Source organism: Nematolebias whitei, chromosome 3 (genome assembly GCF_014905685.2).
Source record: "Nematolebias whitei isolate Nwh7 chromosome 3, NemWhi1, whole genome shotgun sequence".
Lineage (NCBI taxonomy): Eukaryota > Metazoa > Chordata > Actinopteri > Cyprinodontiformes > Rivulidae > Nematolebias > Nematolebias whitei.
Genome location: NC_056500.1, coordinates 3,674,597 through 3,688,296, shown reverse-complemented (window position 1 = coordinate 3,688,296; position 13,700 = coordinate 3,674,597). Strand labels below are relative to the sequence as shown.

At 42.4% G+C, this 13,700-nt stretch overlaps 1 protein-coding gene across 1 annotated transcript; it reads left to right on the top strand.

The window, feature by feature from the left end:
• Window positions 1-204: 204 nt before the first annotated feature.
• Window positions 205-12,049, top strand: serpinc1 (serpin peptidase inhibitor, clade C (antithrombin), member 1). The gene is made up of 8 exons (XM_037674439.1): window positions 205-310; window positions 2,447-2,804; window positions 4,233-4,448; window positions 8,155-8,292; window positions 8,508-8,726; window positions 10,337-10,511; window positions 11,553-11,617; window positions 11,755-12,049. Exons 2-8 carry the CDS (start codon window positions 2,448-2,450, stop codon window positions 11,929-11,931), a joined length of 1,347 nt encoding a protein of 448 aa, XP_037530367.1. The 5' UTR covers window positions 205-310; window position 2,447; the 3' UTR covers window positions 11,932-12,049.
• The last annotated feature ends 1,651 nt before the right edge of the window (window positions 12,050-13,700 follow it).

Sequence of the window (13,700 nt, the reverse complement as noted above, 5' to 3'; positions counted from 1 at the left end):
CATCGCTGCGTCCTCTTCTGAATACAACAAACATCGAAACGTTCTCCTCCTGTGCTCGTTTCTGTCCCGGCCATCAGGTAAACACGTTCCGCCTCGTATTGATTGCTGCCGCCTCCTGTTTGATTATTGATCGGAGGCGTTTGTTTTCCCGCCCTCGGCAGCAGCTGGTTCTGGTCCAGATGTTTCCTGGTATCTGCTGACGAGCGGCGGGTCGATGTCTCAAAGGTCAATGTGAGGTTTTTGGTGCTCGGCGGGACACTGACCTGAAATCAGCTTCAAAACCTGAACGATCGTCACTAAACCTGCTCAGGTAAGAGCTTTTCTTTGTTCTCATGAAAACACGGAGGTCCAATGTTTGAGCTGAACTTAAAGTATGTTCTCTGAAGCAAAGTGAAAAAGCTCAGTCACTTTTATTGATATTCAGTCAGTCACACGTCTTCTCGTTTATCTCAGACTTCTCATCAATATTTACCTCGTAGTTCTTGTCCGTTCCATGTTCTGGTCTCGTGGGCCCGTTTCCTTCAGCCGATATTCTCGTGTGGTCAAAAGTTCCTTTTTTAAAGACCTTTTCAACAGAACGGTTTAAAATGGCCGTTTTACATAAAGTGTGGGAAAAATAATGTCCGCCCTCATTCAGTTCTAGCTTCTCATCAATCAGGACAAACTGAAACCCATCGGGTCTTCACCGGGTTCTGAAATGATTAAATCGGACCTCAAGTGTCAGAAACACACAACAGATCCCATCGAGTCGTTTTTTATTAAACAAAAACAAAAAGTGGTCCCAGTGCAGGATCAACTGGTCGTCAGTGGGACCACCTCTGCTCTGAGCATCCAGGTGTGATAACACAACGCCAAGGTGGAAAGACATCAGCAAGGACCTCAGAGAAGCAGCTGTTGCTGCCCGTCAGTGTGAGAAGGGTCAGAGGTCATCTGGGCCCCATCGTTCTACAGAGAGAAACATTATTCACAGGTGGGAAACCTTCTGCCAATCTTCACAGCAGATTCACCCTGAAGGTCAGACTGTGCAATGAGTTCCACCTCAGACTCCAGGCCTCAGTCAACAGGTCAAAGGTCATGGCCTCTTTTCTCTAAAAACAATGTGGCACCTCGACTTGGGTTTGGAAAGTTTCATCTGAAGAAACCATAAAACTTCTGGACCAGAACCAGAACAAAGGACAGATGTTTACCCAGAAGGCACTGCAGCAAACAGCTCCTCCCAGCTGTCAGCACGGAGGTGGAGGGCTGATGGTTTGGGCTCCTTGAGGTCTCTGAGTGAACTCCTGCAGACCAAAGGGTTCTGGAGTCAGATGTGAGTCCATTTGTCCAACAGCTGAAGCTTGGACCAAACTGGGTCCAACTGGACCGTGATCCCAAACACAGCAGCTGATCTACAACAGAACGGATCAAAACGAACAGAAGCAACGGTCCAGTCAGAGTCCAGAACCTCAGCCTGACCTTCAGAGAGCTGAGCAGAAACCTCCATGAACTGAAGCAACGATGGAAAGAAGCATGGACCAGAACTTCTCCAGAACCATGAGACAAACAGAAAAATAAAACCACAGAGTTCTGCTGCTGAAGGAGGTTCTACAACCTGCTGGACCCACAACTGGACCCACAGCTGGACACACAACTGGACCTACAAATGGACCCACAACTGGACCCACAGCTGGACCCACAACTGGACCCACAACTGGACCCACAGCTGGACACACAACTGGACCTACAAATGGACCCACAACTGGACCCACAGCTGGACCCACAACTGGACCCACAGCTGGACCCACAACTGGACCCACAGCTGGACCCACAGCTGGACACACAACTGGACCTACAAATGGACCCACAGCTGGATCCACAGCTGGACCCACAACTGGACCCACAACTGGACCCACAACTGGACCCACAGCTGGACCCACAACTGGACCCACAGCTGGACCCACAACTGGACCCACAGCTGGACCCACAGCTGGACACACAGCTGGACCCACAGCTGGACACACAACTGGACCTACAAATGGACCCACAGCTGGACCCACAACTGGACCCACAACTGGACCCACAACTGGACCCACAGCTGGACACACAACTGGACCTACAAATGGACCCACAGCTGGACCCACAGCTGGACCCACAACTGGACCCACAACTGGACCCACAGCTGGACCCACAGCTGGACCTACAAATGGACCCACAGCTGGACCCACAGCTGGATCCAGTTTCTTTAATGACTCGGTGAAATCTTTTGTGAGCGAACATTTGAGATTAGAATAATTTTAGAGCCTTAGACCTTTTAGTCTAAGTCCTAATACAGAAACCCCTTAAATTAAGGGGGGGGGGGTTATTATATTTTATTTTTATGATAAGAACTAAAATCTTTTTAAAATAAATGTCATGAAGCACCTTCTATCAAAACGTGTGAAACTAACCTTCTTGTTTCTTGGTGCAGGATGAGGTCGGCCGATTGGTTCTTGTTTCTGGCGTTTCTACCTTTGGTCTCATCCACTGAACTCCTGGACATCTGCAGCGCCAAGCCCAAAGACCTCGCCCTGCAGCCGCGCTGCATCTACCGCAAACCTGACCCGGAGGACTCGGACCCGAAGCCCCAAACCTTCCCTGAGCCCGCCAACCCCCGAGTATGGGAGCTGTCGAACGCCAACAGCCGCTTCGCCTTGTCCCTGTACAAACAGCTGAGCCGCAGCAGGAGCCCCGAGAGCAACATCTTCATGTCCCCCATCAGCATCTCCACCGCGTTCGCCATGACCAAACTGGGAGCCTGCAACCACACGCTGGAGCAGATCATGAAGGTCAGAAAGTCCTAAAAGGTCCTAACACTCGGCTCGGGATACTGAACGATCGGAAACAACAAATTATTCACATTTCTCTGAAAGTGTTTAAAATCTTTGAAAACTGACGTCAGTGGTTGAACTTGAGCTCCTCTGTTCTGAAGCAGAGACCACATTGGGTTCTTAGCTTGACCCGAACATTTTCCAGGGCGGGTGCTTCATATTTAAGGGTGTTATCACCCTTACTCAACTTCAAAGGCAGGGAACATGGATTTTACTAGACTTTAGTGTGTGTGTGTGTGTGTGGAAGGGGGGGGGGTGTTCAGGTTAAATGGGTTTCCATCTGCTTTTGAATCAGCACAACACTGCAGCCCACTAAAACCAAACCAAACATCGTTGAACCAAAGTCTGATAAACAAACACCATCCATCCCTCCGTCCTCTGGTCCTGGACTCAGGTCTAACAGGCAGCAGGAAGGTCCATTTTTCCACAGCCACCCGTTCCAGTTCTTCTGGGAGGACTCCAAAGTGGTCCCAGTCCAGCTGAGGCACCTGGGGTCTCCTCCCAGTTGGCCCAGAGCACCTCCCTAGGGAGGCGTCCAGGGGTCATTAGATGTCTGACCACCTCAACTGGCTCATCTGGACGCGGAGGAGCAGCGGTTCTACTCATTACGCTACATATTGTTGTTTCCTTGGTTATAAAAAGATTATAAACCACAGATTTTAAGGCTAAAAGTTTAAACCAAGTCATCTTACTTTAGTCAGGCAACTAACCTACAAAGCGCTCAACAACCTAGCTCCATCTTATATTACAGATCTTATTGTTCCATATTTTCCTAACAGTGCACTTCACTCTCAGACTGCAGGTTTACTTGTGGTTCCTAGAGTTTCTAAGAGCAGAATGTGAGGAAGATCTTCCAGTTCTCAGGCTCCTCTCTTGTGGAACCAACTTCCAGCTTCTGTCCATGAGGCTGACACATTGTCCAGTTTAAGACTTTCCTTCTTGATAAATCCTATAGTTAGGGTTGACTTGTCATGCTGCTATAGACTTAGACTACTAGAGAACAAATTGACCATTTCCTTAAATGAATTGTAAAAATTAAATAGTTTTCATTTGATACTATATTAACATGTGGTTCTTGACCTGCCATTGTGTATCTGTTCTTACCAAACCCAGCTGGTCGAAGCAGATGGTCCTCTTGTCCTGATCCTGGTTCTGCTAAAGGTTTCTTCCTCATGAGGGAGTTTTTCTTTCCACTGTCGCCTTCATGCTTGTTCAAGATGAGAGTTCAGTGATGGAGTTAAACTCAAAGCTGCTCCTCAGATAAATAAAGTTAAATTATTATTTTTATATAAAAATGTTTCTGTTCAGCGCCTGATGTGACTTGGAGCTTTAGAAATAAACTGAACTGATTTACAGTAATCGGGCACAACTTTGTTCTTCCGTCAGGTGTTTCAGTTCGACACCATCTCAGAGAAGACGTCCGACCAGGTCCACTTCTTCTTCGCCAAACTGAACTGTCGCTTGTACAGAAAGAAGGACCAGAGCACGGAGCTGATCTCTGCCAACCGGCTGTTCGGGGAGAAGTCCCTGCTCTTCAACGAGACGTACCAGAACATCAGCAAGATGGTGTACGGAGAAAAACTGCTGCCTCTAAACTTCAAGGTGCTCAGAATATTTTACGTTATTCTAACGTATCTGAAAATATTCAATTAATTACATTAAAATATATCGATTTCACAGTAAAATTGAATAGTTTAAATAATGAAAATAAAGCTACAAGAAGCAGATTGTTGGGCCATAAAATCACTAAATCGATGGTTATTTAAATGTTTTGATGTTGGTCTTACTTTTGTTTTCACATTTTATTCATGTTCGAGTTTTTACTCTAAATTTTCCATTTCAGCCAACGACATCGTTCTTTGCTTTAAAACGTCTAAAAGATCAGGAGAGAAAAATACCTTCCATCTTGAATAGACCATTCTTTACTTTCAGAATTCTAACTTTCTGTAGACAAAATGACCTTGTATGTTGATGATGTCATTCTTTACTTTCAGAATTTATAATTGTAGACTAAATGACCTATCTTAATTACATTTATTTTACTTTCAGAATTCTAATTTCTTGTCGACAAATAAACCTTCGATGTGATGACCCCTCACCTATAATGAGGGTTACGCTCCAAACACCCCCGCGATAAGTGAAAATCATATAACGTTGTTATAGTTTATCATTTATATATATTAAGGCTTTATAAACCCTTCCCACACCCCTACAAACTCTTCCCACACTCTTATTAACATTTCCCTGTAATGAATTTAGCGGAGGACTCAAATTCAAGCGGGCACAGAGCACGCTCTGTTTTATTTTGAAAAGACTGGTGGAAGTCGGCACACGTCTGTGGAAATGCAGTGGAAAGTTTCTCAAGGCCAAACAGGAAAATCCAGGGCACAGAACTTGGTCAGTTTGAGGGGATCGGTCAGAAGATGAGATAATTACTGGACATATATTTGTGCAAGGCTTTCAATAATCTGACGCCAAGCTACGGCCACCAGGTGAGAATGATGTTGAGCTCAGCGTGTTGAACAGACGGGCAGGAATCGTCACAGTCCCACTCTCTTACAAAAACTTCATATGATCTTAAACACTTCAGCGATGAAGATGATGAGATGAATGTACAGGTGCTGGTCATAAAATTAGAACATCATGAAAAAGTTGATTTATTTCAGTAATTCCATTCAAAAAGTGAAACTTGTTTTTTATATTCATTAATTACACACAGACTGATATGTTTCAAATGTTTATTTCTTTTAATGTTGATGATTATAACTGACAACTAATGAAAACCCCAAATTCAGTATCTCAGAAAATTAGAACATTGTGAAAAGGTTCAATATTGAAAACACCTGGAGCCACACTCTGATCAGCTAATTAACTCAGAACACCTGTAAAGGCCTTTAAATGGTCTCTGTCTAGTTCTGTAGCTACACAATCATGGGGAAGACTGCTGACTTGACAGTTGTCCAAAAGATGACCAATGACACATTGCACAAGGAGGACAAGACACAAAAGGTCATTGCTAAAGAGGCTGGCTGTTCATAGAGCTCTGTGTCCAAGCACATTAATAGAGGTGAAGGGAAGGAAATGATGTGGTAGAAAAAAATGTACAAGCAATAGGGATATCTGCACCTTGGAGAGAAACAAAACCCATTCCAAAATGTGGGGGAGATTCACAAAGAGTGGACCGCAACTAGAGTCAATGCTTCGAGAACCACCACGCACAGACGTATGCAAGACATGGGTTTCAGCTGTCGCATTCCTTGTGTCAAGCCACTCTTGAACAAGAAACTGTGTCAGAAGCATCTCACCTGGGACTGCTGCTGAGTGGTCCAAAGTTATGTTCTCTGATGAAAGTATGTTTTGCATTTCCTTTGGAAATCAAGGTCCCAGAGTCTGGAGGAGGAGGAGAGGCACAGAATCCACGTTGCTTCAGGTCCAGTGTCAAGTTTCCTCAGTCAGTGATGGTTTGGGGCCATGTCATCTGCTGGTGTTGGTCCACTGTGTTTTCTGAGGTCCAAGGTCAACACAGCATCTACCAGGAAGTTTTAGAGACTTCATGCTTCCTGCTGCTGACCAACTTTATGGAGATGAAGATTTAATTTTCCAACAGGACTTGGCACCTGCACACAGTGCCAAAGCTACCAGTACCTGGTTTAAGGACCATGGTATCCCTGTTCTTAACTGGTCAGCAAACTCGCCTGACCTTAACTCCATAGAAAATCTATGGTGTATTGTCAAGTCAAGTCATATTTATTTATAGAGCACAATTTAAAACAGATAGACTGTTATCAAAGTGCTTAACACTAATGGTAACACTGAGAAATAAAAAGCAGTAAGAATATACCTTAAAAAATTAAAACAACAGCATTAAAATGAAGACATGGAACAAGATACACTAAATCAACTCACGCAGTATGAAACGCCAGAGAGAACAGATATGTTTTTAGCAGGGATTTGAACACAGGAAGGGAGGTGGCATGCCTAATGTTGGGGGGTAGGTTGTTCCACAGTTTGGGACCCATGACTGAAAACGCCCGATCTCCTCGGAGCTTCAGTCGTGTTTTTGGAACAACCAAAAGCAGCTGATAGGATGATCTCGAGCCCGAGAGGGAACATATGGTTCCAGTAGCTCAGAGAGGTAGATGGGTGCGAGGCCATTTATTTATTGTGAAGAGGAAGACGTGATACACCAGACCCAACAATTCAGAAGAGCTGAAGGCCACAATCAGATCAACCTGGACTCACAACACCTGAGCAGAGACACAGACTGATCGACTCCATGCCACAATGTGTTGCTGCAGTAATCCAGGTAAAAGGAGCAACAACTAAGTATTGAGTGATGTACATGCTCATACTTTTCATGTTCATACTTTTTAGTTGGACAACATTTCTAAAAATCTTTTTTTTATTGGTCTTAAGTAATGTTCTAATTTTCTGAGATACTGAATTTGTGGTTTTCATTAGTTGTCAGTTATAATCATCAACATTAAAAGAAATAAACATTTGAAATATATCAGTCTGTGTTTAATGAATGAATATAATATACAAGTTTCACTTTTTGAATGGAATTACTGAAATAAATACACTTTTTCATGATATTCTAATTTTATGACCAGCGCCTGTATTTGTGCAAGGCTTTCAATAATCTGACGCCAAGCTACGGCCACCAGGTGAGAATGATGTTGATCTCAGCGTGTTGAACAGACGGGCAGGAATCGTCACATTCCCTCTCTTATAAAAACTTCATATGCTCTTAAACACTTTGGCCATGAAGATGATGAGATGAATGTACAGTACTATACAGCATGTACACATAATTAAAAAAACAGGTTTAAGAAACCCACGATACAGTGAAGCCACAAGAAGTGAACCTCAATAGAGCGAGGGACGACTGTATCTTTAACTTCCAGAATTCTTTTGGCTGACAAAATTACTTTCTATGCAGATGATATCTATTTTTATTTCCAGAATTCTGTGAACAAAATGACCTTTTATAAGAATTATATCATTCTTTTTTTTTCAAAATTTTAACTTTTTGCTGACAAAATTATCCTCTACGCAGATGACATCATTCCTTACTTTTATAATTAAAACGTTTTCTGGTAAATTTACTTTCTATGCTCTTATTTTACTTCCATAATTCTAACTTTTTGTCAAAATTACCTTCAGTGCTGACAATATTAAGATTTACATTCAGAATTTTGACCTCCACTACCTTTTTTTTTAAATAAACCCTAACACCCTGCAGCACCAGACACGGTGTCTGGTGTCCAACACCAGCTGGATCAGTAAATCTGGTTTTCTGTCACAGACGAACCCTGACGAGGCTCGGGTCACCATTAACAACTGGATTTCCAACAAGACGAACAACCGAATCCAGGACACGCTGCCATCAGGTGCGCTGGACTCCAACACTGTCCTGGTTCTTGTCAACACAATCTTCTTCAAGGTACTTTAATATCTGAAGCTGCTCTGATGAAATATAGATTTTACTTTTGTGTGTTACGTTAAATTGTACCACAACCATCTTTCTATACACTAGCTAGAAATCAGAACTAGAAAACTGAACATCGTCTGCACAGATGTTCCGACGCGTTTGAGAAGATCTAACAGAGAAATGCTGTTTTTAGTCTGATCACATCTAAAAGGTGTTCCTACTCTTAGGGTCAGTGGAAAAGTAAGTTTCCCAAGGAACACGTGTTCCCCTCGGACTTCTCCGTCAGTGAAGATCGGAGGTGTCAGGTCCACATGATGTTCCAGGAGGTCAAATTCAAGTACAAACATTTCCCCGATGACAAAGTGCAGCTGCTGGAGATGCCGTACCGAGCAGACGACATCACCATGGTGATCATCCTGCCGAGCAGCGAGAACCCCCTCAGTCAGGTAATCTGGACCAGAACACGCTTTCCTCGTCACGTTCCCCAACCGAACATAAAACTGGACGAAGCTCTCTTGGTACGTCCGATGGTTACTCTCTGAAAGATGTAATAAATTCTTCAGAGGTTCATGAAATAATTTGCTCATACACAAATAAAAACACAATTACATGATCGCCCAATATTCATGGCAGCAGACTAAAGGCCACCTTGAGCTAAAGGAAGCTGGTATTTATTAAGTTAAATTGTTTCATGTAATTAATTATGTCCTGTTATAAACCCACTTTACGTCAAATTATAAATTTACTTTGTGTCGGTATAAACTCACTATGTTCAGTTATAACTTCATAAATCTTCAAGTTGTTTATTTTATTTAAAAAATAACATTTTCAAGCATTTTTAAATAGTTTGAACAAACAATTCTTTTCTTTTTTTTGTTGTTAAGGCTGTAGTTTTTCCAACGGGTTTTCTAGATTTGAATCTTTGTTGATTTTCTTAACGTTCCTCCCTGAAAGAAACTCGGCCATATTGTTTCTGTAGTATGAGCTATAACTTTTATCTTTCTGACATTTATCAACACCGTTTGTGTTTTCTTCTGGATAATTGTGAGTTCTTTACGCGCTTCTTGAACATCTTCATGAGGATCTTGTCCGTCCGTCAGTATTGCATGATGACCTGAAAAATAAGTGAGGTGCCAACATCCATTTTAGTTTGTGGATGAACCTCTGCGGAAGAAAAGGTTCCTCTGAAAACTGGGGTGTCACGTCAAAATCCAAGATGGCCACCATAAATTAGGGTTGAACGACTTCATATTTTTTCAAGTCGACGCCAACTAGTCGCTGTGACGTCATGGGAACTCAAGACGCTTTATCATATTCACAAAAAAACATAATTTCTTATTTACAAAAAAGCACAACAAAACATCGAGAACGTATATTTAAGCTCCTAACATTCAAATTCAATTAAAAAAATACTTTATTAATCCCAAAGAGAAATGATTTAAACATTCATCTTACTGCAAATACGTCACAGGAAAACCAAAACTATTATTAAGCTGCAAATGTTAGTTTTATTAAATTTAATCCACTAAATAAAATAAAACGCCATCCTGTTTTTATTTTATAAATTAAAATTAAAACAGGGGGGCGGTGATCAGCGCCGGGCGGTGGCGTGACACAATCATGTTACTGCGACTAGTCGACGTGAAATTTAAAAACTCACGAGATGTCCCAGAATGGACTAGTTGATTCAACCCCTACCATAAATATCTGTAAACCAGCCACCCCACAAGATTTGAGGAAACTGTTTTCTAGTTTTTTATATTGCTTAAAGTATAGTTTCCTCAAACTATTGGGGTGGCTGAAGATTAATCTATGGGGGGCCAAGGCCACCATTGGCCACCCCCTGCCTCCACCGCTGCCTCGAACAAGAAAAAAAGCCCTGGCTCTGTTCTTCTTCGTGCAACTCACTCGAATATCTCGCACCAGAACATTTAGGTTTACTTCACCCAGTCCAGAAAAACACTCGTCTCCAGAACTACAAACATTCAGCACCCAAAGCCCTCAGAGACGGGGACATGGGAGTGCCACTCGTTTCAGTAAAGTCCTGCTGTTTCAGGTGGAGGAAAGTCTGGACCTGCAGAAACTGAACGGCTGGCTGAACCAGATGAAGGAGACCACGGTCTCCGTCTCCGTCCCTCGCTTCAGGGTGGAGGACAACGTGAGTCTGAAGGAGAAGCTGCAGGACATGGGACTGACGGACCTGTTCGACGCCAGCAAGGCCAGCCTGCCAGGTGGGTCCACCTGAACCTCGGAGTCTAAATACACCAGACCGGACTGGGTTCAGGTTCAGGGAAGAGCAGGTGGGACCTGCAGGGAGACCTCAGACCCAGACCAGATCTAAAACCGTTGACGAGTCCAGATTTATTTCTCAGTTTAATTTCTATAAATCAGTTTGACTTCTCTGTGTGCGCTGGATGAAAACTTATGCACAAAGTTCAAACAAAATAAAACAAACGTAACGATTTTAAACCCGTCTGCAAAACAGAAAATGTTTTGTTCATTTAAAAAAATTATTTAAATGAGCTTTAAAAAAAAAAACATAAAAAAATAGAATCCTAAAGATGCATTTATTTTTTATACTTTTCTTTTTTTTATTCCACATGGATTTTAAAAGTCAAAGGAAATTATAAATATATAGTTTTATATATATATATATATAAAATAAAGCTGTTCTACTTAATTATGAACCACTAGATTATTTTAAATTACATTTCTAAAGTTTTTATTTTAACATTTATTCACGTCGTTTTGTCAGATCCAGACATCTTTGTGTAATTATTATTCATTTTTAAAACATTTTAAACATTTATTTACTCCTAATTCAGATTTTTTCTTTCTTTTTTAAATTTTACACAAAAACTTAAGGAATACAAGTTTTTTCAAATTAAAGGTTATTTTTGCCATTTTGTGTTCTTAACTGTAATTTTTGTCTTAATACTTTTTATTTGAGTTAATACAAAAATCTAAATATGTTTTTATGACATTTAATACATTTTGTTGTTTTTAAAATTTAATTCCAACTTACAGTTCAGGGTTTTCAGGACTTTTATTTTTCTGTTCATTTGAATCTTGAGTTTTGAAACAAAAAGAGGAGTTTTATTTTGAATTCGAGACTAATGAAGACTTTAAAACCGTCAGTCGAGTTTTAAATGAGCTCAAAGCGTCGTTTATTCAAGCGATTGGCCACAAGTGTTATACGGCAGGAAACGATTAGTTATTGTTAATCAATATGTGCTCGTTAAACCCTCGACCCCCCTGTCCGATTGTTCCAGGGATCCTGGAGGACGGCAGCGCCTCCCTCTTCATCTCTGAAGCTTTCCACAAAGCCTTCCTGGAGGTCAGTCGGGGGCAAACCATCAACCACAGCCACTTCACAGAACCCGTCTGCCGAAGACGTCTGCGGCGTAACGAGGCGGTTCTGGTGGACCCGGAGCGAACCGACGGGTCGTGATTCTAAATGTTTTCTGTTTTCAGGTGAACGAGGAGGGGAGCGAGGCGGCGGCGGCCACGGCCGTGGTGGCCGTCGGACGCGCCATGAACCTGAACCGCGAGGTGTTCCTGGCCGACCGTCCGTTCCTGGTGCTCATCAGGGAGGCGAGCCTCAACACGCTGCTGTTCGTGGGCCGCGTGGCCGACCCCTGCGACCCATGAAAACTGCGCTCAGATCAGCCGCTCACAAAACTGCTCGAGGCTTAACGTTGTTTTTTACTGTTAATGTTCGTAATGAACAGAATGTGTGGAGGTTTGTCCCTCCTGCTGCCCTCGGGTTAAAATGTCCCACGGGGCGTAAAACTGGGGCCTTGTGGGTGACTTTGACCCAAGGGCAGCAGGAGGGTCCAACCAGTTCATTTGTATTTCTGATTTTTTTTTTTTTAACAACAAAAAATAAACCAACTTATTTCACAGTAACACGTTCAGAGTTTGAGTTTGTAAAACAGTTTAAATAAAATCACCAGGAGCTCAAATGATCTGCGGTGAATTTTAACGAGCGCAAACGTTTCGAACCTTCGAGGAACCGAGTCGACTTTTAACGACCAACACCTGATTTCACTACAGCTCTGGAAATTTTTTAAATAAAGGCTCAAGATTGTTTGAAAAAATAAGAAACCAGTGGTTTGTTGTAAAAAAAAAAATCATCATGTGCGTCAGTGGCCATTTTAGCCTCTTTTTTGGGGTGGGGGTGGGGTGGGGGGGTTGTTCTTAAGCGAACCTTATTTTTAACACAAATGAAGAAACGGTCATTAGGATTTTGTAAGAAAACTTAGTTCTCAAACCGTAGATTCACCAAAATATTGAATACATTTGGAATAATTGACGACTCTTAAATGGACCAATAAAATCTATGATTTTTGTTAAACGAGTCGGACCCTTGACGCCACCTGTCAATCAATCCAGTACGCTCGTCAGCAACTGACCAATCGGCAATCACAATTTGTCCTGAAGGTAAACACCCCTTACCTGCAGGAGCTTGTTGGGGTGGTGTTTAGGATGTGTGAGAAGCCGAGCGTGCTCTATTCACACAGGGAGAGCTGTTGGTCAGGCTACTTCTCTAAAATAGTAATTGATTACTGATGTAGGTAAACGTAACAACCTGTTAAAATACACCAGAATGCAGAAAATAGCATCTACTTTATTCAAAATTTTCTGGGGGAGGACCCCCCCCAGATATCTCCACCAACGTGTCCCTCCATTATCGTATTTTTCGGCCTATAAGTCACAGTGTTTTGCATAATTTGGATGCTCTGCGACTTATACACCAAAGCGAGGTATTTATGGATTTTTCTCATCTTTATAAACCAACGTTTGTCTGAGATGTGACCGTTTTCATTCATTCTGACTGAAAATATTGAACACTACCATTTTCAGACGCTAGATGGTACTCGAGTAGTATGGCATGCCACCTTCGTCCAGCTCGCTTGGAGCAAACGTCAAATCAGCTTCATTTTGCTGCACCGCCCCGGTGAACGCAGCTGATTTGACCATTGAAGTGAATTTATTAAGTAAAAGTTCAACTGAGACACAACTTTACTATAATGTCGAGCAAACAAATAATTGTTAAGTGTTAATCTTGTTAAATTCTTGTTAAAGTCCTCCCGTGCACGCTCCCGCGGCAGCCAATTGATGTTTGGCACAACACCGGCCCACATTTCCGGGATGTCCGTGGTGACGCGTAATAAATGCAACTTATACGGCAAAGCGACGTGTACGGTGTAAAATACGGTACAAATGCTTCTGACGCCAGTGGCCATGGGGTTGTTCAAGCCAAGAGCCACCGTCAGCACTGGGGGGGCTAAGCGTCACTCAGATTCTAGGATCGGCCCTGTTGTGTGTACAAGTACAACATGTACAAGTACAACATGTACAAGTACAACGTGTACAGGTACAACATGTACAAGTACAACATGTACAGGTACAACATG